Raw genomic sequence first — 26,797 nt, 5'->3', positions numbered from 1 at the left:
TAGAAATACAAACCATTATTAAGCCATTTTGACAAAAAACTATGCGGGAAAATCAACAATATTTTTCAAAGATTTTTCAAAAAAATATATTTTTTTATATATACAAAATATACACACACATATATATTATAATTTATAATATATAATATAATATATTAAGTGGGTGGGGCTGGCCCAAATAAATGGGCCGGACTCAGCCCAGCAAAAAAAATTAGGCCGACCTCGGCCCAAAAGGAAATTGGGCCGATCTCGACCCAACTGAAAAATCCCTCCTTAGTCTGGGCCCGACCCGGCCCTGACCACAGGGCTGGGCCAGAACCATTCTGGCCCACCCCAAAAATATTTCTAGGCCAGAACCCGTCTGGCCAAGAGAAGAAAAAAACAACGCTGGGCCAGCATCAGCCTGGCCCAGCAAACTAAATGGGGGGGAATTATTTTCCCTCCCCGCCTCCTGCATGCAGAAACGATTCTGCATGTAGGAGGAAATCTCGTGCAGTGAAGGAAAAAAATGCAGGGGGAAGAAAGCGTACCTGGCGCGGAGGAGGCAGTCGCGAGTGGAGGCCAGTGGCGATGTCGTGGCTCACGGACGACGGCTCCAAGCGGCGGCGCTGCTATTCCAAACGGTTTGGTCCGCTCTCTCTCTCCTCCCTTCTCCTTGTTTTCGGTTCTTTTTTTTTTCTTTTTCTTCTCGGTTTGTTCAAGCATTCCCTTTCCTTTCTCTCTTTCGTTCTCTCTCTCCTCCCTTCTCGGTTTTTTTCGTTTTCCAGTTGTCTCTCTCTCCTCCCTTTTTTCGTCCCTTCTTTCTTCTTTTTGTTCTCTATTTATAGGAGCGAAAGGGCGTTGGGCCCTTCATTAGTGCGCATGGGGAGCGGGTTTCGCGGCGGCTGGTCGGCCACCACCCGTGACAGCAAGGCGCCGCTCCCGTGCTTTCGGCAGGGCGAGCGGCCTGTCGGCCAGTGGCTTCGGTTGGTGGTTCAGAGCATGGGGCTTCGGGTTGGTGGGCGCGAGGAGAGAGAGTGGTAGGTTTAAGGAAGAAAACCATTTCTCTCTTCCTGTTGCAGTTTCGGGGGGGAAGAAGAAAGGGGAACAGTGCCGTTCAAAACGGCACCGTTCGATCTTTCTTTTTTTTATTTTTTTATGTATGAAACGATGTCGTTTTGGAGAAAACGCGTCGTTTCATTTAAAAATGGCGCAGAACGCTCCAAATTTCAAATCAACCCTCAATTATCTTTTGTTCATTTCAATTGCGTCCCTGCCAATTTCGGTCCCCGCCCCCATAGTTGGCCGCGTTTCTCACTTTGGTCCTTGGCCTCTGATTTATGCAATTGAGCCCTCAATTGATCAATAAACTTCTAATTTTTTCAATTAGGCCCCTGAATCAATTCAATACAACCCCCTCTATCTTCACGCCTTTTCCAATTTGGTCCCTGGATTCGAATTTTCTCAATTAAGTCCTTAATTGGCCATTAAACTTCAATATTTATGCAATTAAGCCCCTGATTTGACCTAATAAATTCCTAAAAAATATATTTTGGCCCCAGAACTTAAATTTATTCTAATTAAAGCCCAAATTGACTTAAAAATAAATTTTTCTTGCAATCAAATCCCCTATAAATTCAATTAAAAATCCAATTAAGTCCATAAACATCCAAATTTGGACTTTCCTCCTCAAACTTCCAATTTCTTATCCAACAGGGCTCTCATCATTCAAAAATATACTGTTAAAAAAATCTATCTTTGTATTTTTAACCTCCTTGACCAATTTTCCGACCATTTTCTGAGCGCTTCTGTCTCCTGTTATTTTTCTAACCTCTTTTGGCTATTTATTTTATTTTTTTGTAGGGATCCAAAAACGAGTTACAACACTCATCTCTTCAAACATAAACATGTTTTGAGCCTTTCAATCAACATTGTATATACACCAGAGTTACTCAATACTTTCATTGACATCTACCATCAATTGGGGCTTCATATGAATTTCTGCAACAATCAGTCGAATTTGATTTCCGCGGCTTCATTAACAAGCACTAAGCAATCTGGCTAGCTAGTTACAAATGCTTGAAGATGTTGATACTTAATTTTCTAATACAAGGATACTGATGGTGACAAGAATTATCACACCTGTGCGGCATTGGAATCAGCCTCGTTGAACACCAAAGAGTTAATGAAATTATTAAGGACAGATCTTTGACACTCACAGCTTGCGGCATCGCTAACGATGCCCTTCTTAAGATTGTCATTGCCGATTTCCGTAGTTCCAAGCCCAAGTCCTTGGATTCTATTTAATTTAACTCGGCCAAACAAGAATGAAAAACAAGAGCAGTTGCAATCGCCATCACTGGAGTCACATAGCTCATCAGTTTAAGGGGATTTCTCAAACCTGAATACATCCCAAAAGCACCATTATTTTGTAGGAATAACTTTACGTATATGTCTTGCATTAAAATGTAGAGAGTTACTAACCAAGGCCAAAATGTTAGGATATAAATTGACACTTACAATATATGAGACTTGATGCGGGCACTGTCTGTGGCCCGATGTAATCTTGGTGCGTAATGCCACAGTTGCTTCATCTTTGCAATTATGGAACCCTGCAAGTATGTAGGCTCGTCGTGTTTAAGAATAAACTGTACTCAAATCAACCTTTCAGTTGGTGGACCATGAACCTCTTAAGATGCTCATGAACCTCATTGAGAAACAAAATGACTCGACCAGATCTTTCACATAATTGCTAATCAAATGTTAGAGTTCAGCGAATTCTTGATCTTCTTTCTGTTTTTTTTTTTTTTTGACAAATCAATAGCCTTTTTCCTGTGACTGCATGCATGAATTACTGGTAATGTTTTGTTTTTCAAACAAAAACTTCTGTGCAGAAGACCAACTGAGGTAAGAGGTTGATGCACTGGACTACATTTCATAAATGCAGCACTCACCGTGCATAGAAAGACCAACAATAATGTAAGAGAACATGCCAGCTTTGTCATGCAAGAGATCAATCAGAAGTAATGATAATAAAATGGGAGTGAATTTGATCAACACCAAGGGTGGTTTTTTCTCAGGATTCCAAAGCATCCATACCCATGCTAGCCAAACCCAGTCATTAGCTATAATAGCCAACGAAAGTGGGGAAAATAAAAAGCAGAGAATTTGGCTAGCTATTCTAGCAATATGTACTGTAGCGCTCCTCGGTCGGGTTTGGAGAAGGCGTGAGAGAGAGCTAGGCACAGGGTTATGCACGCGAAGAATAAAAGAATTGTTGGCTGCTAAAAGGAAAACATCAAAGCAGAAAGAGAGAGAGAGAGATGAACCACTATAAACGGCTGCAACAGGAGTGATGAAGAGGAAAAGGGTTTGCTATGGAAGCTTTGGCGCTGGTTGGGAGTTGGTTTTGGTGTCGACCTGGAGGTCATTAATCACTGCTTCTTGTTTATCAATTTGTTATTTTGTTTTCCTGAAATTGAGAGAATTTGTTTGGTTCTAATTGAAATAAGTAGAACTTGTTAATTGGTTAGCCTAGGGTAGGAAGAACAATCTGGGCTGAAGTAGTATCATTTACTGTGTAGATCAGCTAGATTAGATAGTTAAAAAATTGGGTTTTTCCGTCGGGTAGGAAGAGCAATCTGGGCTGTTTCATTTCAATGTATTCTACTTGAAAATTGGTTGGCGATTAACTTTATCTGGTTTTTGTACCAGCTGCTTCCAAAAAGATAATAAGCTTCCAATAATAAGCTTATTGAGCTTAAAGAAGACTGTAGCAGATGAAGCAGGGGCAATCTTACAGGCAAAACTGAGGCGGTTGTCTCCGGCAACCTAGGATTTTCAGAATCTCAGCACTCTTTCTGTTAGGTTTTAGAATTTCTAGCTTTGTGTAAATGTACTGCTGCGTAACACTGCATCAGAGATGACGTTAATGTTCACCAAAATTTCTTGTTTCTCAGTGAGGAGTGGATAAGTTTTCTAAATTCAAATTAATTAGACTATGCTGAAAATACTGAGAAGTTAGTTATGATGCTTATCGTTAATCTTGTCAGTAGGGAGATCACTGAGGTATCCTCCCTGTTTCATCATTTTAAGGCATGTTGATCCGTTTAATGATCCTTTTGTTTCGGATTAAGTCTTATAACTATTGTCTTCAAAGGTGGTTTTTCTATGAATTTATTATTATCAGAAATTCGACGTGTCTTTCACTTTTTTTTTCTTCTCTCTGTTTTTTATGCTATATGTTAATAGCTATCGGATTATTTTTTTTTATTTTATAACTATTGATTCTTTATACAACATGCATGTTGACTTTTGAGAGCATAAATTAATTTGCTTTAGAAAAATTGAAGTTTAAGAGCAGTGTATTTGAAAAAGTTTTTATGTTGTTTTTTAAAATATTTTTTTATATAGAAATATATTAAAATAATATTTTTTAATTTTTAAAAAATTATTTTTAATATTGTATCAAAAATATCTAAAAATATTAAATAAATATTTATTTAAAGTAAATAAAAAAAAATTAAATACTTTTAAAACTCAAACGGCATTTTTAAGTCATAGAAATTTTTGTAATATGCTAGTTTTCAATTAAGCTGGTTTGGAAAATATTAGGAAAAGCTTCGACACGCACTTTCTATTTTCTCCTTGTTTGATAGAGAAACGGTTATTGTCGTTATCTATTAAACAACGCGTGAGTAACGCCTCCTACTCACCGTCGACTCAGCATGACATGGATTGGGGTTAAGAATGTTAAAAAACACGCCATATTTGATCGATCTCAATCGCCATTGATAGCCCTCCCAGCTGGTTTCGCTAATAAGAGAACATTAACATATTTGAAGCGTGCTAACATCCTCTGTTCACCATTCGATCATCTTACCATCAATCAATGTTGGACTCCAAAAAATCTCAACCTTCTATTTTTCTCTTCTTTTCTTATTATTTTGAATGTTTCAGCCAAAATTAAGTTTCCTTTTCTTTTAAATTTATAAATCATCTTAATAATTTATTTTACTCTCTTAATTATCTATGTATAAAATACTTTATGCAATATTGTTTTTATCAATACAAAGAATTCATGGATAGAATCATTTACATCTTAATTATATAGGAGATATGAAAACACATTTAATTAAAAATACATTAAATTTAAATGTATAAGCATTAATTGATTTTTAGATATCTTTGATATTATTATAATCAATAAAATATCATAAATGATATGCCTTCCTTCGTTTTAGAGATAAAATCTGCTCTTATTTTTCACTTTATTTCTGTGTGTTGGATATTATGGTATTTTTTATGGTTGTGATTTGAAAAAAAATTATTTTATAAAAAATATTTTTAGTTGAGATTTGTTTGATACTTATATATGTTTGGTTAAAACTGTGGTTGAATTTGAGATTAATAAAAAGTAGTTTAATGTGTTTGGTTAAAAAATTGTTTTTCGAACTGAGGTTATAAAATAATTAATGTGTGTGTGTGTGTAGTTTTGAATTTAAATATTTTAGATTTAATTATTGTTATTACATCGTGAAATAAATAATACTTTATATAAAATATTTTTTATTGTTCAATTAAACTATCTATAATTTCATCATATATGAAATACATCCGACAAATACTACAGTTTTCTTGGTTTTTTAAGCGCGCAACAACATCAGATAAAATATAATGAGAAACAAAATTGGGATTGCAATCAAATTCTGCAAATCATACGTCATAAATAAAATAAAATAAAATAATTTAATTTAATTTTTTCACTGGATTGGACCCGATTCAATGTATTTTTTAGCTTTGGACCGAACCTAATAAATTTTAAAAATAATAAATTTAATTCACTCTCTACTGTTTATAGGTTTGCAAAAAACAACTAAGAGCTATTTTCCATAGACATTCATTTTGTTTTAAATATACATGGATCCTTCATGCATAATAAACTATGTTTTAAAAAAATCAAATAGGTTACGCCTACATTTAAAACAAGACACAGATATAATCTCCTAAACAAACGGCCTCTTAGTCCATTTTAATTTGTTATGTGTACTTTTCAGTCTCTTGTTAATACATATAAAAATAGGAAAAGAAAAAAGAAAGATAAGGATGCCACATCGGCCAAACATGCTCTGACAGCTGTGACTGGTCAAATCTAAACTTCTTGATCTGGAGGTATACAGCTCCAACGGTCCAAAATGCACAGTGCTCGTTCTGATTAAAATGCGAACGTTCTCTTCTGATCACTCCTGATCACACCCGCCATCAACTTACTTTGCTGGCTTAAATTCCCGAAAACAAGGCAGCAATTTGTCTCCATCTTTATCAGTCTCTTTTGAAGTAGAAGGAGGTGAAAATGCGAATAGAGGAAAGCGATGGAGTATCGGCGTCGAGAACGCACCTGGTGTTTGCCTATTATGTTACCGGTCATGGTTTTGGCCATGCCACTCGTGTTGTCGAGGTCTCTTTCGCTGCTCTTATTTTTTCTCCAAATTGCAATTCCTCGTGGTTCTCAATTTTCTGTTCTTTTTTTTTTTTATATATATATAAAAAGACCATCATTAATTTAGAGACAGCTTGATGTTGATGATCATAGCGTGATTGCGATGATCATGCATAGTATTTTTCTGTTTTATTTTTTTAGGAAATTTGGGTTTGAGCTTGAAACAGTGTGATTTTGCTGGAAAAGGTTGTTAGGAACTTGATTTTGGCTGGGCATGATGTGCACGTGGTCACTGGTGCACCTGATTTTGTCTTCACCTCTGAAATTCAGTCGCCTCGTCTCTTCATTCGCAAGGTATATTATTATTATTATTATTATTATTATTATTATTATTATTTGGGAATGTGGAAGTAGAAAATTGATAATTCCAATTAATTTTTGTATTTGTGTTTGAATTGATAGGTATTATTGGACTGTGGAGCAGTACAGGCAGATGCATTGACCGTGGATCGCCTTGCGTCGTTGGAGAAGGTATAAAAACACTAATTATTTCCCTTTTTCTTTATCTTTTTTTCGCAATTATAGTTTCGGTAATTAGTGCTGGCTCATACTTCATAAATATCAATTGAAGTGATGGAATTTTTCTTTTGCTATGCTAATTACACTTTCTTGTTTTTCTGGATGTTAGTATTCGGAGACGGCTGTGAAGCCCCGGGAATCTATTTTGGCTACTGAGATAGAGTGGCTGAACTCCATCAAAGCTGACTTAGTGGTATTGATCTTGTTTTTCTCATATTTGTTATTATAGCTGAACTCCTGCAGTGTCTATTTATCTGGACTATGGTGTCAAGGGTTCACTTTAATTTAGTATTAAAAGACAAAAATGGTGAAAAATGAAGAGCATTCAGCATTGATGAATTGCGTTTTTGCTCATATGAAAACAGGTTTCTGATGTTGTTCCAGTTGCGTGCCGTGCTGCAGCTGATGCAGGAATTCGATCTGTCTGTGTCACCAACTTCAGGTAACTTCTTGTTGCTAGCATTCTTGTTCATTTTACAGTTTCTAGAATTTCATTTATTTGAGTCTAATTATCTTGGAGGGTAAATGTATTGAGTGTTATCAATAAACACTTTAGTCTTGGAGGACGAGAGGTTTTAACGGATAGCTCCACAAGAATTTATGTCTTTTTGTTCTTCTTCTTTCCTTTTAAGGAAAAAAAAATAGAAATATTGGTATGGTGAAAAAGCATAATTGCATGAAAAGTTTTTAATTTTATCCGCTGAATAAATATCCTTTATTGTAACTTACTTTTTTGTCATGTCAAAAAATTAAAACTAGATCATAAGGTTGCCTGACCTTAACTGAGATACTTGGATGTGAAATTCTTCTGTTGCCTGACCTTATCTAAATTTAAGATGTGAAACAAAAAAAGTTTGCTTCTTATATCTATTATCTATTTTAGTAAAGATGCTTCTTTCTAGATGAAGTTGCTTAGTGGAGTGGTTGATACACAGTGCTTAGGTCATGTTATAAACCCCAGACTTGGTTTGATGTTTGTGTTACCATTCCATGGTTGAAAATATGATATGATGTGCAAGGTCATTGGTATAACTTATGGAAAATTTAAAGCCCCTGCTTGAAATTTTGCTAGCCGCGTCATCAATCCTTGTAATTTTATGAAAACCTGTTTGATCTTTGTCTTTTCACTGTTGCAGTTGGGACTTCATCTATGCAGAGTATGTCATGGCTGCTGGAAATCATCATCGTTCAATAGTTTGGCAGGTGTCATATTGTTTTTATAGAATTCCTTTCCCCACGTACTCATAATTGTTCAATTAGTGTTTCCATTTCCCTAGTTCTTGTGACCTTTTGCCAATGCCTTCTTCATTTGATATGTTCTGGTCATAATTCCAATATCTTCTCCCATTATCTTTATTCCTTTTGTATCCAAAATTCCAACTAAGTCAATTAATCACGCAAGGCATAGAAAATACTCAATATAGTGATTTTACTGTCGAACCAATTGCCAATGACTCTTCATCTCAAGAATTTATATGAAATTTGAGATGGCTGTACTTTTTCTGTGTACCTGCACTGTTTTGGCATTCAGGATTTACCCTTTTGATTTGGGACTTGTTTTGGTGTGATTTTAGTAGTACTAAATTTGTTTATGGTCTTGAAATTATTACAGATAGCAGAGGATTACTCTCACTGTGAATTCCTAATCCGCCTCCCAGGATATTGTCCAAGTATGTTGGTTCTTACATAGCCTCAAGACGAATCTCCCTGTGTTTCCTTTCTCATTTCCATATCTGGTGCAGGAACATTGTTTGGTAGCTCTCAAAATATTAATTTGGTTCTCTTCTGTTTTCAGTGCCTGCTTTCCGGGATGTTATTGATGTACCTCTTGTTGTGAGGAGGTTGCACAAAACCCGCAAGGAGGTTTGGCTTCTGAAAACTGTTGAAACCCTTCTTTATATCATTCAAATGTTGATCCAGGTCTTCTATTTTCTTAACATAGGCAAGGAAGGAACTTGGCATCAGTGATGATGTGAAGCTGGTAATCCTTAACTTTGGTGGACAGGTGAGAATATTAAAAGTTTTTGTAGATCTGATATGTGTGCTCAAATTTGCGTGAAGTATATTTCTCTTTCTCCATTTAATGTCCGCTGCAATGTTTGCCCCTGATATGCTTCAATGCCTTATGCATTGGTTGGAAATGTACAATAATTTCATTCTTACTATAAACTTCTTTCCCTCTTGTGTAGCCATCTGGGTGGAAGTTGAAGGAGGAGTACTTACCTTCTGGTTGGCTTTGCCTGGTACCTTTTTCAGTAACAATGTCTATGTATTTGTAATGTATAAAAACACATTTTCATAATGGTTATTGAAGCATGTGAGTTTTGATTCAGGTTTGTGGTGCTTCTGACAGCCAGGAGCTTCCACCAAATTTCATAAAGCTTGCAAAAGATGCCTACACACCTGATCTTATTGCAGCATCAGACTGCATGCTTGGTCAGTATGATATTTTTGGTAGCTGAACTAAATTAGATGGTTTGAAACAGAAACTTAATGGGATTTCCATTTCTTCAGGGAAAATTGGATATGGCACTGTCAGTGAAGCCCTGGCATTCAAGCTACCATTTGTCTTTGTGCGAAGAGATTATTTCAATGAAGAACCCTTTTTGAGAAATATGCTCGAGGTGCAATAATTGTTTCCAAATGTCATCATAATCTTTTGTTTTCTTCCTTTCTTCCTCTTCCTCTTATTCTTCAGTTCTCTCTGTGATCTTTTCTTGTAGCTCCTTTCACGTTATTTTGATACTAGTGAAATATGATGTCTTGAAACAGTATTACCAGTGTGGTGTTGAGATGATTAGGAGAGATTTACTCACTGGTCACTGGAAACCTTATCTTGAACGTGCAATTAGTTTGAAACCATGCTATGAGGGAGGCATTAATGGAGGCGAGGTACTAAACTTCCTTTCTTGATTTCTGTGATTTTCTTGACATATTTCTCAACACTGATATACTGCTTTGGGATATTTTGAAATTGTAGGTGGCAGCCCACATTTTGCAGGAGACAGCTATTGGTAAAAACTATGCTTCAGATAAGGTAAGCAAAGGTTTGACATCTAGTTTTATATGGGGTGTAATCAATAATGCATGTGTTTCACATCAACATTGTTGTGGACAAGGTTTATGTAATGATAATGTAACTATCTTCAAAGAAAATGTACAAGACAAATGTTAAGAATAATTAATCCATGGATTTTAATCCTCGTATTCCTTCAATTTTCAACCTTTCATTCCTTTGTGCTGAGTTTTTGAGAGGTTTTGCATATGGCTGAGCTGCCTTGATTCTTTTCGCTGTGACAATTTTTATTTTGTCAAACACCTTGTACATTGTTAAAATGGTAGAACTTTTTATGAAAAAAATTGAGTTTCTAAATTCAGATTTACATTGAAATATTATTTCCTTGTCTTTGAATGGTCTAGAACAATTGTTCTGTTTTTCCTTGTGAAAGTGTAGTTCAGTGGAGCAAGAAGATTGCGAGATGCCATTGTCCTTGGTTATCAATTACAAAGGGTCCCTGGACGAGATATCAGCATCCCAGAATGGTATTCAAGTGCTGAAAATGAACTCAATAAATCTACCGGGTCTCCAACTACCCAAATAATTGAAAATGGATCCCTGACAAACATGTGAGTTTTGTCTTTCTCCATTTAACTTGGCAGATTCTTAATTTTGATGAGACATTCAATTCTTTATTCTGTTGACATTTTTATTCAACTCTTTCCAGATGCACTGATGATTTTGAGATTCTACATGGAGATCTTCAAGGCCTTCCAGATACAAAGAGTTTCTTAAAGAGCTTGGCAGAGCTAGATACTGTATATGACTCTGAGAAGAACACTGAGAAGCGCCAAATGCGGGAACATAAGGCTGCTGCAGGACTCTTTAATTGGGAGGTCTGTATCATGTCCAATAAAACACATTGATTTTAACTCGTGTACTCTTTTAGTGTTTTCACAAACCAGAATGCTTAGCATTAATAGCAACTATGTACAAGGTTGACTCTAGGCATTGTAGTGATTTGCAGTTTCTTCTCAATCAGTTGCATTCCTGCACTATGAATCACTATCATCTTCAAAATGGATGGATTGTAATGTCATTTGGAAATTAAAGTAGGTCCTCTTTATGTGTTTGATACAAACATGGAAGGAGTTTATGTGCCCGTGTTGTATTTGTACAGGAAGATATCTATGTGGCAAGAGCACCTGGGAGATTGGATGTAATGGGAGGGATTGCTGATTATTCAGGAAGTCTTGTGTTGCAGGTTAGACTTCTCTATTTTTTTAAGCTTTGCCATCACAGTAAAATTTTGTGCCTTTTTTTTTTTTTTTTTTGTATTTACTTAAACCACACCGCTGTATTTTATCCTTTTTGTTTCAAAAAGTTACTGATGCCTGAAGGCAACACCACAGTTCTCACTAAGTCTTGCTTTGGGTGCCTGAGCAATATCCATTTTGTGAAGAATTAATACACTTTATATTAATCTGGCTTCTCAAAATAATTTGGTGCTAATCAATTTATCTATTTCTCTTTCTGTCTATCACATCTGAATCCTATTTCCTCCGTATGTTGACTATTTCTTCCTTTCTCTTTGTTTGCTTTAGAAGAATCCTAATGTTGACCATGGTCCTGACAATCAAACCACTTCTGTATCCTTAAGTGTATTATGATGCACCATGTATGAATGCAGTCATAGTGAGGAAAAACTGCACTTCTTTCACATCAGATCTATCACTAAAGTTGATTAACCATCTTCTGTTTCTTTTGTCATAGATGCCTATTAAAGAAGCCTGCCATGTTGCTGTGCAAAGGAACCATGCGAGTAAACATAGGCTCTGGAAACATGCCCAGGCTCGGCAAAATGGAAAAGGACAGGGGCCTACCCCTGTTCTTCAAATAGTAAGTATGACATTTGAATATTGAACCATTATTTCCACACACACTCATACATCCATCATCCCCTCTAGTCACTCTCCATATACGATGTAGATTGTTGGTTTATGTTGTTAATTCAGCTGTGATAACTATGATTTGAACTCATTTTGTGCAGCTTAAAGTTTAATATGTGAGATAGATATTTAATTGCTATTGTAAACATCTTTCTTTATCTCAACCAGGTATCCTATGGGTCAGAATTAAGCAATCGTGGTCCAACCTTTGACATGGATCTATCTGATTTTATGAATGGAGAGATGCCAATATCATATGACAAGGCAAAAAAATATTTTGCCCAAGATCCATCACAAAAGTAGGTCACTGTCACTTTTTTTTCTTATTTAGATATATTGAGAACTCTGTATCTTACTTTCATGGTCCCTCTTCTAGGTGGGCAGCTTATGTTGCAGGGACAATTCTTGTTTTGATGACAGAATTAGGTGTGCGCTTTGAGGATAGCATTAGCATGCTGGTATGAGTCGCCTTCTTGCATTCTTTCTCTATTAGACGATTCTATTGCTTCTTTTTTTATCAATTGCTATATTGGCTTTCTTTGTTTTTCCCCTTCCTCTGTCCCACTGACTTCAATATGCATGAAAATACGGATGATAAGATTGCTTTCATGTATCTTGCTGTCATATAACCATAAAACTGCTATACTATAGGTAGGTTTACAATGACCCAAAGCTTAAGGTGAACTAGGTAAACTGTGCTAAATTTCTGGTTATTGTAAGTTGCATGTGGACTTTTTTTGTCCTTTTCGTTGTAGATCATCTGGTGCACATTCTGGGCTTTGCTCATTTCAGATCTTAATTATTCCTACTCGGAAATACAGGTTTCTTCAGCAGTCCCTGAGGGAAAAGGGGTATCTTCTTCTGCATCAGTGGAGGTTGCCAGCATGTCTGCTATAGCTGCTGCTCATGGTAACTGCTATTCTAATTCTCCTGAACTCATTGGCAGTTCATTTTTTCTTTTAATATATCTGTCATGTTATAATTTGGTCCTTTTGCTAGCTGCCCAATTAATGCTCTTATCATGACTAATGACCTTTATGTAAACTGGATTTTGAAATAATCAAGATGGTTCAACCACAGATCAATGGGATAGTGGATGGCTAAGTGGAAGCACATGAGTTTTAGGACAGAATACTAGGTAGGAAATGAATAAATAAATAAAAACTGTGAATTTGTAATTTTTTACCCTGAATCAATGGATACGAAGACCTTTCTCCATTGTTTGAGACTTTTTCAGAGTTTCTTGAAGATTAATTAAATTGGTTTTACTTCCAATTACCAGAATAAATGCCTTGCCACTTTGGAGGACTTGCCAACGTGAAACAAAATGCTAAGCTTAAATAATGTAAAGCTTTGAATTTGTCACCGTAATTTTTTGTTAGGAATGTTCCTTGCAGAAGCTAATAATCTACTTTGTAAACATCTGCAGCTAATGAACTCTGTAAATATCAAACAAGGTTTAGTTTATTTATTTCAAGCTGTAGTCTTGTTAGATTGAATCCCAGCAATTTATGAAGAATACTGCCTGCATCATACAAAAAATTATGTTTCTTACAGTAAGCTGTTGTATAAAGGCACTATCATTTATAAAGCCACTATCATTTATTTTTCCTACTGGACCATGGATACTCTTGGATATTCATGAACTGATATTCTTGATGTTGTTAAACAATTGACTTTAAAGTTCAACCTTCCTGTAAATGTTGCAGGATTAAGTATCAGTCCAAGAGATATTGCTTTGCTCTGCCAAAAGGTTTGATTTTTAACAAATAGAAGAAAACTTCTTATTAGCAAAATATGTATATCAGTTCTGACATAAGAAGTGTTCAATAGGTAGAGAATCACATTGTTGGAGCTCCATGTGGTGTAATGGATCAGATGACGTCAGCATGTGGTGAAGCCAACAAACTTCTTGCAATGGTGTGCCAGGTAAGGATCATTCATGCCGTTGACTAAACTTTTGATAAAGATGTTCCAAAGGATAAGAAACAGTGCTATACCTGTGTTGATTATCAATGCAGCCTGCAGAGGTTATTGGGCTTGTAGAAATTCCTAGCCATATTCGTTTCTGGGGAATTGATTCAGGAATACGACACAGGTATCCAGCCCCCTGAATGCTTTTTATTAATTCTCCTGCCACTCATTTTACAAATTGGCATTTGCATGTAATGTTCATTCATTCTAAGCACTCTTTCATATTCTCTATTTCAGTTTTTTTCTTGATTGCTTTCACTAATTGATTGCTAAGTCCCCATGGATGTTTTATCTTATTTGATTTGAGGATTTGGCATCTTTTCATTTTAGTAAAAGAAACTGTGTTGTGGCTCACTACCAACCTCTCCAACCTCTATTGGACATGGCATATTAGTTGTTTACAGATCAGGCATTATGGAACTTAATAATGGTTGTTAATTCTTGTTCTTGCCAGGCCCTTGACTTGCTCACTTTCCTGCAGGAAAATATTTATTACATGTTCAAGAAATTAATGGTCTATGAAGCTCCTTTTAATGGCTACATTCGCTTCTGGATCATTGTAGTAATTTTTTGGCATTGCTAATGGCTTAGATAATGTAGTAATTTCACCAGTTTGATAACTTCTGTAGCAAAACACGCTCCTTTATCTGTTGGCATTGCTTAGCTCCTATTTTAATGTAGTAATTTTTTTTCTTTGGCAGTGTTGGCGGTGCAGATTATGGATCTGTAAGAATAGGTGCCTTCATGGGTCGAAAGATGATTAAGTCTATAGCATCATCTACTTTGTCCAGATCACTGCCCACTGCTAATGGGTTAATCCATGACGAGTTGGAGGATCATAGTGTGGATCTAATCAAAGCTGAAGCTTCATTGGATTACTTGTGTAACTTATCACCACACAGGTAAGGGTCTTTTGAGGTCCATTCCATAATTTGTGTAAAGTAGGTAGTAATCCATGTGATGTGTGGGATGCTTTGATTAATTTCTCTTATGTTGATAATGTTTTTATCCTTACATCCTGTAGTTATCTTACAGAGCCCTGTGACTGTTTTGATTAAAAAAAGCTCCCTCTCTTCTCTTTGCGGGATGAATTAAATACTCTTACATTGCTTAAGAAACATGGGCTCTTATTATAGTTGAAACGCACATTTTAAATAAAATAGAGAAAAAACAGTTTTTACTTGTCATAACCTCGTGCTTCCACAATCGACAGGTGATTCCCCGCTTCTATAATATATTATCACAGTGTTAGATGGTTCTAACTTGATGTTCTCTTTACTTTCCGTTCCAAATGCTGTATTTCTTTGTGAGTTTTACATCTTAATGTTAGTTTTCTGTTCTCATTCTCTATTATCTTGCTTTATGATTATGGTTATGTAACATCTGAATCTTGTCCTGCAACTCTGAAGTAAATGTACGTGCATTTTTTACTGTTATGTTAAATCTGATAATACAGATATGAGGCTCTCTATGCTAAGATGCTTCCTGAATCCATCCTTGGAGAAACCTTTCTGGAGAAGTATATTGATCATAATGATGCTGTCACGATAATTGATGAGAAGCGCACATATGTTGTGAGAGCACCGGCTAATCATCCTATATATGAAAACTTCCGTGTCAAGGTCAGCAATAATTTTCATTTCATTGTTTCAAATATAGATTGAACAACTTTGGAAATTATGTTCGGTGGATACTGTTGTCCATGCTATTTCTAAAATCCTCTTTGTTCTGCTTCTTGATGTTAGGCCTTCAAAGCATTGTTAACTTCCACCAGTTCAGATGAGCAACTTACAGCTCTTGGAGAACTATTGTATCAGGTATATTCAAATTCGTTTGACATTACTGTGATTGAGAAAACTTCAGATTTGATTTGCTAGATATTCATTATCCAGATATAGGAAATGTTACAAAGATGTTCACTGCTCTATATTTCTGTCCCGTAATCATGATAAAGTGACTGGAAAAGCCATTATTAATGTGCGAAGCCAGCCATGTTTGGTTAACAGTGCCATGTCCCCTCTCCTTTAGAGGAACTATTGACTTATTGACCACAGTAAGCATTATTCTGAAAGTAGATAAACATCCTGATTGTTAACTTTTTATCCAGATATAGGAAATGTTACAAAGATGTTCACTGCTCTATATTTCTGTCCCGTAATCATGATAAAGTGACTGGAAAAGCCATTATTAATGTGCGAAGCCAGCCATGTTTGGTTAACAGTGCCATGTCCCCTCTCCTTTAGAGGAACTATTGACTTATTGACCACAGTAAGCATTATTCTGAAAGTAGATAAACATCCTGATTGTTAACTTTTTACACACAATAAATCTTACTATTTTTTAACGTTCAAGTAAATAATAACAGCCTGCTCAATGAATGGAATCATGACAGCACAAGAAATATGAAATAGAGGAAAGTGGATTGAAAGTATTTATTAATGTGCCATGTTATTTTGCAGTGTCACTATAGCTACAGTGCTTGCGGGCTTGGCTCTGATGGGACGGATAGGCTTGTGCGGTTGGTACAGGAAATGCAACATTTTAAACCATCAAAATCCGAGGATGGGACGTTATATGGAGCAAAAATAACTGGTGGGGGTTCTGGTGGAACAGTTTGTGTAATCGGTAGGAACTGTCTTAGAAGCAGCCAACAAATTCTGGAGGTAATTCTAGACCAGCATGATCATAGAAAAATGTTAATTTTTCTTCTTTATGCATTTGTTCCTTTTATCATGGTGCACATGTTCTTGTTCTTCGAGGTGGCCAATTACAAATAGAATAATCTTGAATTTGATATTTGCCGAGATACTTTCCTTTCCCTTTTGCATACATGCCCTGTTTATTTCATGCTCTTGCATTTGATGATAGGCCTAGGACACCGAATTAACTAGAGCTTATATTTTTGCTTTCTATTGTCATTGCTTGTATTTAACAAGTAATTACAATTGCAAGCCATTGTAGATTGATGAGTGTATTTCCTGTTGCTTATCGCTGCTAAGCATTTAGAAGGGGAAAAAATAGTAGTATTTTTCTTGGTCCTTTATAATTGCTATTGGATTTAACTTGTTAATGAGCAATCTGTCATTTTGAATTTCCAGATTCAGCACAGATACAAAGGTGGAACTGGCTATTTGCCATTTATTTTCGAGGGTTCGTCGCCTGGATCAGGAAAATTCGGATACTTGAGAATTCGCCGGCCAGTGTCCAGAACTTAGTCAACTGTCTCTCATTGTGGTTAGTGGTTACTATATTAAGATACAGAACATTTCTGTATTAGTAAACTGTAACCACAATCCAGCTGCATAAATTATTATCATTATTCCAGGAATTTGTATCTCTGATGTTAATTTATAAAATCCAACTGCTTCCCCTCCGAATAATAAAGCACGTTTCAGACCAAAAATTGTCACCGATTCACCAGTGTGCATTAGAATCTGATGGGATATCCCTCTATGACGTTGATGTGAAGGACTCAGTACAGTTTTGATCGCCTCTGTGCCATCTGTTTTTTACCGCCGCAATTTATCAATACGGAAACGAATCGTTTAATGACCCAAGACATACAGTTTTATTGCCTGATAGTTTAAATTAGTCAGTTACGTTTAATGACCCAAGAGATACAGTTTTATTGCCTGATAGTTTAAATTAGTCAGTTACTTTTTACCACATAATTATTCAATGCTGATTTATTTACTGGGAATTTAAACTTGATAGTTAAATTTGTCAACTTAGGAAAACGAAGGGGTTTCCTAAATTGACTAGATACTTGTTCCAATCAGAAAAGGAATATGGTGATAGAGCCTTTGAAGCCTATAGATTTACATCAAATGATTCTTTTGGTTATATACTGTCCAGGAATGGCTACCAACATCCATTATAATGCACGTCTGGGATTATAAGTCCCCACTCGCCTTTTATGAACAATTGACCATAAAATCATAGTACAACGCCTCCGCCATTAATGTAAATCTAAATTCAGCAGAAGGAATGTCTGCTTTCAGGGGGCGAGGGGACTGTCGCTGCCGTCCTGCTGATAGTAGGATTCGTAAGTGGCTATTCTTGTCTTCGACTCGGGCAGCTCCAGATCTTTCCTAAATTCAGCAGCCATCTTGGCGAAATCCGACATCTGAGTCCTCTTCCATTCCTTTCGACAAATACAGTAAAAACAAATAAGCAAGCAAGAAACAGAGTTGAGGAAAATGAAGGGGTGAAGGCATCGGAAGTAATGCAGCAAATGCAAATGATGGGGCTAAAAGGTGGGATTGACTGGAGCATTAAGAACATATCCAACAGATTGACAGCAAAATCCTAGACGTTCTCTTAAAATAGAAACAAAGAAAAGAAAAAACCTGGGCGTGGGCTTTGGTTACATCTTGGGCTCACTTCAGCTGAGACAACACAGTGGCTTGCCACGTAACCTAGCTGGCAGCCATGGCAAACCTATAGCTAACCCTGACCAGCTAATACTGTTGTTGGCCAGGCATGAAGCAATATAACCTTGATGATTTTGTGGTTGAGACGGGTCTCATGCTTTCAATTATGAATTATAGGATTTATTCTTAATGCTCCTCCAAAACCAGAACAACAAAGACTAAGAATAGGTACGATGACAGGATTTATCATTTGTAGACTACTAGATTTCCAGAGCCTGATTCTCACAGATTTAGAGCGAAAGTACATTGAAACAAAGCACAGCAAAACCCTGGTTGGAGGCTTGAAAGTTCAATGGCTGTGTAAATTCAAGACAAGTGGGCAAAAAGTAAACATAGCTATCATGCAAGGAAAAGAAAAGACATGCAGTCTATTGGATGATATTGGTATCTTAGTGCGGACATGAGAAATGTGTGGAATCTACTCCATTTTGACTTTGCCAACAAGGTTATTGACCTCGGCACTGACCAATTAATTAACTGATTTAATTACATGGTGAAACAAGAGGAAACTAGCTGAATCAATCAAGATTTCGACCATAAAAAAAGGGGTACGAATAGAGCCAAGCACAATTGCCTTGACCTTCTGATTTTTGAAGTTTGCTGAAAGCAAAAATGGGACTCTTGGTTCACAATTCATATTCTAACATTCCCCCGTTCTCGAACATCTTTTGCCCGAAACTACAGTAAAGCATACAGTAGCAACCTACGCAAAGAAGATTTTCAAGAAAATAAAATATAGCATGTTTACCTCAAAATCCCACTCCCCGTACAAGTTGGGATCATTTTTGTCTGACCAAACATAAGCAAATGCTTGTGACTTGTTAGATGAGTCCTGCAAAATATCATCACCATCTATTACTTTCAGCAACAATATAGTACAACTCCATGAGAGCCACATGGAGCGATCTTTCTCATCTGTTTGGGGACCTTCCCCTTGAAATGGACCATAAATTTTCAAGAGTATCTGGCTTTTCATTTGAATTTTAGCCCACGCATTCGTTTAAGATGCAGACTCAAAACCACAATACTTCTTTTGCATCCACCCATGAGACATTATTCAAATTTGAAACGTCCAAAGAAAAGTATGACAAAACTAAAAGGGCGACATGCCACTTAACCAATTGATTATGAATTAGAAAGAAAAAAGAGATGGTTCATGATCAACAATGTTCTTGACAGTCAATTCCTATCCTGCGGAGAAGGAATTGGCAGCTTACCTACTTAGCAACAACAAGGGCATGCAATCAATGAAGCATGAACATCTCATTTAAATTCATGACAAGAAAACATTGAAGATTGTTGAACCGAACTCACTTACCATCAAAGAAACATCAACAGCGACTCTTTCATATTCAACATCCTCAAATTCATCTAAAATATACAATTCCAGATCAGTGATGCCCTGGAGAACCTGCACTAACAAGAACTCATGCATTGGATGCAGCCTAAGACACAAGAATCAAAATCACTAAGAAAACACGTTCATTAAATTTAACATTTTAAAAAAGAAAACAAATGGCAGCAACCAAAACTTGAGATTATACATAAGAAAGATTTCTGCTTAGATTAAGAAGTGAAAAAATTAGGACTTGAACATAAAAGTGAACCATTGGGGGGATGAAACAGACCTTTCCAGTAACTTTCTTGTTCTCCACAGGTAGAATTGCAGGGTAGACACGCCCTTTTATGCTAAACCTGTGACTACAAAACAACAACAACAACAAAAAGTAAGCAAAAATAAATTGAGGGTTATTATGACTGATGAATGAGCAATAAAAAAAATGGGAAAAAAAAATCGATACAGGGGGGGGAAGAGTTAATATTGAAATGAAATCACAGGCCAATTTTTATTTAACGGAAAAAAAAAAAAAAAAAAAAAAAGAGACAGACTGGCCGTTGAGGATGGCTGGAGAAGATTGAGGGATGCGGCTCAAGAGGGCACGAACAACGTCATCAGCAAGAAGGCTCCCGTACACGAACACGTTGTGGACCTGATTGCCTCCTACCATTGCCATTGCTGTTGTTGGCTTGTTGCTGACCAAATATCGCCCTCTCTTTCTCTGAACAAGACAGGACAAAATGGTCTTCTTATTGCCACCTTGGACAACTCATTTGTAATGTGAGATGTTCATTCTAGTCCTCAAATTAAAAACAAAAAAACAAATTGAAATGTTATCCAGTCAATTGCACACAGTCCATATACTTCATTGATTCGATTGATTGAGGCCCTCTCGGGTGTTTTCATGTGTTTGATAGTTTTCGTAAGATTGGGATTTGTTTGAGTGAATGTTTTTAGCCTAAATGGATTTTGGGCTATATATAATGGAGTATCTTTCTCTGTTGAGTCAAGATATGTATAGAATTAGGGCATCCATCAATGGCAACATAACTTCATACGCTCATTGGATAAACACAGATGCATTTAACATGTCCAACAATGGAATCTGAGGCTCCAACTCTTCATGCCACAGTGGCAGGGGGTCAACGGGGTAACAGTTTCTTATCGCTCCCTCAGAGTTAATCCTTGAAAACAATGAATAAAAAGAGCAATAGGATTGAGTTTGATCTAACAATGACAGTGCAAATAACAGCCCCATTTGAACCATATCGTGAACGGGAGGAAACTGCCTTTACCACCAATTGCTGCAAGAAAGTGCCAAAGAGCCGTTGTTACTCACAGCTCAAGCACAAATTCGCATGGAATGAATGTGCTCTCTGTTTTTGGGCCCGCAGGTTGCTTGGCTATTGTAGATACCCCATTTTGTCAAATTTAATTTGAAATCATATTTCTTGACAATTTGTTTTAGATACATACCCTTTCAACACTTCAAAACCATTTTCTTCAGCTCCCCTGTGTATCCTATCAGGTTGTTTATGGCAGCTATAAAGCAAAAGGTTTGGATGGGCTTTTTTTTTTTTTTAAGCGCCACAATTATTTTTTAAAATATTTTTTATTTAAAAATATATTAAAATAATATTTTTTTATTTTTTAAAAAATTATTTTTTATATTAGTATATTATTACAATGCAAAAATATTAAAAAAAAAATAATTGATATCCATTATATGTTTATGTTTGGTCTATTTGACTAAGTTTCCAAGTCGCTTCAAATCAAAATCTTTCCAAAATGGAAGGAAACAAAATCTTTCTAAAAGCTATAAGCTATTAAGGGTCTGTTCATTATTAAAATCAATTATTTTCTTTTTCCTTTTTCATTTTCAATAAAAAAAATTGAAAAACATATTCATTTATTAAAAATAAAAATGAGTTTTTTAAAAAAAATTTCATTAAAATTAAAAGTTTTTTTCATAAAAAAAAAATCAAATTTTTACAACAGTCATCTAAATACTTTATTTCATTTAAACCAAGAAAATATTGTTAACTAAGAAAATATTTGTAGTTAAATTTATGATATTATTGAAACATGAAAATGTGAAAAAAATAATTTTAATCTTTTGCTGGCATTTACAAAATTATATTGTATCCTGTCTTTTTTTCTCATCTCAAAAACTTGTAAAGAATAAATGTGAATGTGGATAACCTCTAACATGTGTGGTTTTTCAAGCTTAATAGAAATTTGAAAAATTGAAAAACTAATCTTTTAGTTTTTAGATGGAGAAATATTATATTAAAAAAAAGTTTCACTTTTTATTTTTCTGATTTGAGTTTTTTTTTTTTTTTTCTTAATCTGAGTAATAATTTGTTCAGAATTGAAGTATTGCTTTGTTTTTGCAGCAATAAATAAATGGATGGGTATTTTGAAGGCCTAGCGAGTTAAATGATTTCCTTTTTTTCTTCGAAGGCACTTCATTTTTTTTTTCTTTCCTCGTACAGATGACTCGCTTGTTCAGCGCTACTAACAATTATCATGACTAGCAATAGTTTCAGCTGTGAATCTCACGCAAGTTAGGTTATGGTTGGGAGCTGTAGGAGTGCTGACCATACGCTCAGCTATCCCCAAGGTTCAACAATAGCAGTTTATATACTAGGAATTTGTCATGCTGTTGGAAAACAAAGATAAACTTTGTAAATTTTTGGCACTATTACAAGATCAACAGAATTCTACAACCAATATTCAAAGCTTCGACAGCTTTTCTAGTCTCCTAAATCGTCAACGCTATTGACCTGTGACCAATGACCAATTTGACGGCCTCCTTGTTTCATCTCCCGGGAAATTTCCAGGAAGAAAGCACGCTAGGCATCTCAAAACATTCTACCCTTGATTCAATCAAAATCAAACATTCAAGACATGCTTCTGAAGATAAATTGACACTCGCATGAAATAATGGAATTTGAATTATTCCTTGTTCTTTTCATTGGAAATAAAAGGTTGAATAAAAGAAGTTGTTCCATCTACTTTTCTGTCATTTGGCCAATAAGAACAAGTAAACATCTTTTGCCGTTTGGAACTCAATCTAATTGAAGGTTAGAGATGTGGCACAGTCAAAAGACTAGATAGACTGCTACAGACTCTACTATAAAAAACTCTTCCTCTGGTTTGGAAAGGTCAACGGAAGATTCAAAAAGTTGGGCTAAGGAAGCTTGGTTTATCTCTAATGTATAGGTCTTCTACTTTCAAGAGTCCATTGCGACGGCTTCTTGGAGTGGACGAAGTTGAAGGACTGGCATATGGGATTTGAGTGCTTTTGGGGATGTCCCCGTTATCTTCTTCTCAGTGGGAATACCATTCCCTGTAATTCCAAGAACCTTCCTCACTTCTTTTGCCAGTTCTATCACCATGTCGTCCTCATGACCTGTTTACACATTTCAGTGCTCGATCATTAGCAAAAGCAATTCAAAATGGATATAAATAGTATGGTATATTGATGAGGAATGATCACTTTACAAAAAGAAATTAAATCTTACCAATAGCAAACATGGCTTTTTCTAGCAGGAAGAGATAGTCTCTGTTGTTCCCACATGGTCCATGAGCAGTTGCAATTTGCCTGAAACGGTGAGAAAGAATCTATAAGGTAATTGTTTATGGGCTGCACTTCATTGAAGCAGAAACAATAATGGCTATAAAGGGTTAGATTATGTCAGCTAACGTACCTCGCCATTTCCACCAACGGGGCAGGCCCTAGGTAGTACTTGTTTGACACCTTGTCTGGAGTCGATGTGAAACTGCACATGTGAACACATTCCTTTAAGAAAATAATGCCCAAAAGGAGGATGGATGTCATAAACATCGTCTCTTTTAACTAAAATAAATGTGAATTCATAGATGTTAAAATGGTTAACTTACACTATAACTCCAGTTAAAGCAGGCTGTGCGGGTTCCCCTTCCTACAATGAGGAAAAGCACAAATGAATCAAAAATATGAGGACAATGAGCATAAAGACAGACCTAGAAATCATTTGGCAAATTCAGACACTTCAACAAAAACAAACCATCATCTTACCTTATAAAAGTCTACGAGGGTCTTTTTATCATATTCGCATTCTCTCCTCTCCAAATACTACAAAATAATAAAAATCAATGCATATCAATACATGTAAGAAATGACAATTCAGTAACTGCTTTCAAAAGAAGGGGAAAAGATTTCCCACTATAATAATATATGAAAGTGGCTGAATTATGTAAAAAGGCGTATGAATTGCAAATTAATTTCTTTAGTAATGCCACTCCATCTTAGATCATACCCCCTACATTTCTCCCATCAAATTTGTACATAAGTCAGCTCTGCTCAGCAATGTTAAGCTAGAAATACTGCAACAGGACATACCTCCATAGCTAATCTTTCCCTTTCAGGACTTCCCCGTACACAATAGGCAGCTCCCCACTACAAGAATTGAAAAGAGAGGAATAAGAAACAAAACAAGGAAGAACGCAAGCCTATTGAAAGTGAGATAGAGCAACAGTACAAACATTTAAATGAAAAAGAGGCCGGCCACCGCCACCAAAAAAACCAGGTCAAAGGCATAAAAGTTGCTAAAGAGTTGAACTTACGCAAATAGCTCCTTCAACATTTTCCAGCGTGCAAGTTCTTGCAGGACTCTCAGGTGTACCTCTGTGATCAATGCACGCTGACATCCAGAACATGAGATTTGTTAACAACAGCTTCACTAATTAGAGACCATAAATATTCATGATTATTACTGTAATTGATAAATTGACTTCAAATTAACAAGTAACATACCAAGATCAAAGACACGCCTGTAGTCCTTGATAAATCCAATCACTTTCTCATCATATTCAAAACCTGGGTTCCACACCAATGAACCATAGCCAAAAATCCAGAAAACCATTTTCGCTTATCTCCTGAGAAAGGTCACCATTCACATAATTAAAAACAAACTACAAGGCTAATCCCAAATCATAACATTATAATTCCCGGGAAAAAAAAAAGAGAGAGTTTCAGGAATCAACACAAATAACAGTAGTTCCGATGGGCCATATTCTCCAAGTTCAAATAATTACAGCAAAAAACAAAAACCCCAGTTCCTATCCTACGGGATTGCATCTAAAATGTCGATCAGAAACATTTCCCTTGGTAAAAGATTCTCACTTTTGGCCACACCACATAAGACTGAAGCAAGAATTACATTACATAATAAAATCAATGTTCGAAAAGTAAAATGACAATAAACAACCGACAATGTTTCATGGACAGAAAATGGAGAGACAAAATAAAAAGAAAACGAAATCTGAAAGAACAAAAGATGAGATCGAAAAGGAAAGACAAAAGGATGGTGATTACAAGGAGTGGAGCAAGAAGGAGACGATGTTGTGCGATCCAAGAGGGCAAAATGTGAGATTTACGAAGATGGTGGCTGAAGGGCAATGACCAGTCAGCTGGTTGGCGGGTTAATAGAGAGGAAACAAAGAGGGGAGAGAGAGATGAAATCGGGGCTTAAAGGATCTTCTCTCTATCTTCTCGCCTTGGTTTCTTCTGGTTTTTGAGGATGAAGAGGGATTGTTAGAAGGGCGAAGATAGAGCCTATTTATCGAGAAAGGAAAGAGTGATGAGAGGCCTCTGCAAGTTGTTGTGCGGCCAACTGGACTCAACCCCTCGACCACAATTCCATGCCTATGCCACCTATGTGTATTATGTATGCATGCATGTATGTATTTCTCTTGCATGCATTTTTTTTTCTCAAAAAAAAAAAAATCAATTTAATTTTCTAAATAAAAAACACTAACCAAAGTAATTTGAGAAAAACATAACCAATACTATGGATTTTCATATTAGCTTTTATATAAGTAATATATTGACTTAGTTCTTATACATTGAGATCAAGTCTATCTTTTGATTTAATCAAAAGAAATATATTATATAATAAGATTAACTCTTTGATTTTTATATTAACACATCAAAACCATTAAAAAACACCTAAAAACATTTAATTAATATTGTTTTAGATAAAAATAATAATTAAAATGCAAAAATACTATCCATATACCATATTAGTACTTGAAATTAAGAATAATATTGATTGTATGATATTAAACTACATATCCATGCATAAAACTAACAAGATGACAAGCCTTTGCTTTTTATCTTGAAAAATTGCCAATGAGGTTTCAGCACCTCAAGTTTAAGATAAGAAGAACAAGTTCATGGTGGCCCTCTGCGAATCTCCCATTAATTTCTCCATTGATCTTCTTGTTTTCTGTTCAATTTTTATTTTTTATTTTTATCTCAATGTAGTATTATTATGAAGTGTCTTTGTAGGAGGTAAAAATGAGCAAGAAAATCTATATATATTTAATAAAAAGATATTGCCTTGAAAAAAAATAATATATATATATATATATATATATGTTGTTTTTTTCTCCAAATAAAAGTGTTGAATAGTATTTAACAAAAACTATTGAATAATGCAAGCAGTGATCATCATGCATGGCATAATTAGCATGAAAGCATCGTGATAATGGAAAACAGTAAGTGTATTGGTGGAGGGCAGGGCAGATGCATTGAACGTGGACAGCATTTTAGATGGATGGGTTTCTTCCGTTTTTCCATTGAAAGCTTCAAGAACAGGTTGCTGCTGCAGCAACTCGTTGTTCTCTCTCTCTCTCTTCTTTTTCCAAGTCAAAACCCACGACGAGAAGCTATCACCGTCCAATGACGGTCATTCTTAAGGTTCAATGAACCTGGACATGCTCTCTCCCTTTTGCGTTTTAATAGCTGTTTGGGATTGCGTTTGAAAATTGTTTTTTATAAAATTTGAATTTTTTTTTTTTTTTTAGCTTGGAAGTAATATGTTTTTGATGTTTTCAAATCATTTTGATGTGCTGATCTCAAAAATGATTTTTAAAAAATAAAAAAATATTATTGGCATGCTTTTCTAAGTAAAAAGCACTTTGAAAAGCAACAGCAATCACACTTCCAAACACCATCGCTTCTTAACCGTGTGTTTGGGATTACACGTCCATTTATTAGTGGAATTAATTAAAATTAGTTGTTTAGGACTATTTCTCTGTACTCTTAATATATTAATA

General features: G+C 35.7%; 3 protein-coding genes across 3 annotated transcripts; 1 reads left to right on the top strand and 2 right to left on the bottom strand.

The window, feature by feature from the left end:
* The first annotated feature begins 6,185 nt into the window (after positions 1–6,185).
* Positions 6,186–17,321, top strand: LOC118059471 (L-arabinokinase). Its single transcript, XM_035072348.2, has 29 exons — positions 6,186–6,436; positions 6,665–6,772; positions 6,881–6,949; positions 7,107–7,190; positions 7,363–7,439; positions 8,134–8,200; positions 8,610–8,667; positions 8,793–8,860; positions 8,940–9,002; positions 9,187–9,240; positions 9,331–9,433; positions 9,512–9,621; positions 9,770–9,889; positions 9,978–10,034; positions 10,452–10,624; positions 10,723–10,891; positions 11,176–11,259; positions 11,769–11,894; positions 12,113–12,243; positions 12,321–12,402; positions 12,766–12,853; positions 13,654–13,697; positions 13,778–13,873; positions 13,966–14,042; positions 14,620–14,820; positions 15,375–15,540; positions 15,664–15,735; positions 16,378–16,581; positions 17,017–17,321. The coding sequence occupies exons 1-29, from the start codon at positions 6,332–6,334 to the stop codon at positions 17,131–17,133; spliced, it is 2,973 nt and encodes a 990-aa protein (XP_034928239.1). The 5' UTR covers positions 6,186–6,331; the 3' UTR covers positions 17,134–17,321.
* A 366-nt stretch (positions 17,322–17,687) lies between these two features.
* Positions 17,688–20,445, bottom strand: LOC118059472 (AIG2-like protein D). Its single transcript, XM_035072349.2, has 5 exons — positions 20,242–20,445; positions 19,980–20,052; positions 19,670–19,762; positions 19,100–19,183; positions 17,688–18,062 (listed from the first exon to the last, which is right to left on the bottom strand). Exons 1-5 carry the CDS (start codon positions 20,364–20,366, stop codon positions 17,916–17,918), a joined length of 522 nt encoding a protein of 173 aa, XP_034928240.1. The 5' UTR covers positions 20,367–20,445; the 3' UTR covers positions 17,688–17,915.
* Positions 20,446–22,629: 2,184 nt separating this feature from the next.
* LOC118059469 (gamma-glutamylcyclotransferase 2-2) lies at positions 22,630–25,364 on the bottom strand. The gene is made up of 9 exons (XM_035072347.2): positions 25,053–25,364; positions 24,492–24,613; positions 24,302–24,378; positions 24,078–24,134; positions 23,754–23,810; positions 23,597–23,637; positions 23,404–23,475; positions 23,218–23,297; positions 22,630–23,105 (listed from the first exon to the last, which is right to left on the bottom strand). The coding sequence occupies exons 2-9, from the start codon at positions 24,598–24,600 to the stop codon at positions 22,927–22,929; spliced, it is 672 nt and encodes a 223-aa protein (XP_034928238.1). The 5' UTR covers positions 24,601–24,613; positions 25,053–25,364; the 3' UTR covers positions 22,630–22,926.
* Between the last annotated feature and the right edge of the window lie 1,433 nt (positions 25,365–26,797).

Source organism: Populus alba, chromosome 18 (assembly GCF_005239225.2).
Source record: "Populus alba chromosome 18, ASM523922v2, whole genome shotgun sequence".
Lineage (NCBI taxonomy): Eukaryota > Viridiplantae > Streptophyta > Magnoliopsida > Malpighiales > Salicaceae > Populus > Populus alba.
The sequence above is the reverse complement of the archived record's forward strand: the minus strand, read 5'-3'. Positions and strand labels throughout refer to the sequence as shown.

Coding starts and splice junctions, on each gene's coding strand:
- LOC118059472 (XM_035072349.2), bottom strand. CDS start 20,366: ATGGCAATGGTAGGAGGCAATCAGGTCCACAACGTGTTCGTGTACGGG. Junction 20,053..20,241: donor CCAGCCATCCTCAACGGCCA/GTCTGTCTCTTT, acceptor GTTGTTTTGTAG/TCACAGGTTTAGCATAAAAG. Junction 19,763..19,979: donor ACAAGAAAGTTACTGGAAAG/GTCTGTTTCATC, acceptor TTGTTAGTGCAG/GTTCTCCAGGGCATCACTGA.
- LOC118059469 (XM_035072347.2), bottom strand. CDS start 24,600: ATGGTTTTCTGGATTTTTGGCTATGGTTCATTGGTGTGGAACCCAGGT. Junction 24,379..24,491: donor CAGGCGTGTCTTTGATCTTG/GTATGTTACTTG, acceptor TCTGGATGTCAG/CGTGCATTGATCACAGAGGT. Junction 24,135..24,301: donor ATGTTGAAGGAGCTATTTGC/GTAAGTTCAACT, acceptor CAATTCTTGTAG/TGGGGAGCTGCCTATTGTGT.
- LOC118059471 (XM_035072348.2), top strand. CDS start 6,332: ATGCGAATAGAGGAAAGCGATGGAGTATCGGCGTCGAGAACGCACCTG. Junction 14,043..14,619: donor GATTCAGGAATACGACACAG/GTATCCAGCCCC, acceptor TTTCTTTGGCAG/TGTTGGCGGTGCAGATTATG. Junction 15,736..16,377: donor TTGGAGAACTATTGTATCAG/GTATATTCAAAT, acceptor GTTATTTTGCAG/TGTCACTATAGCTACAGTGC.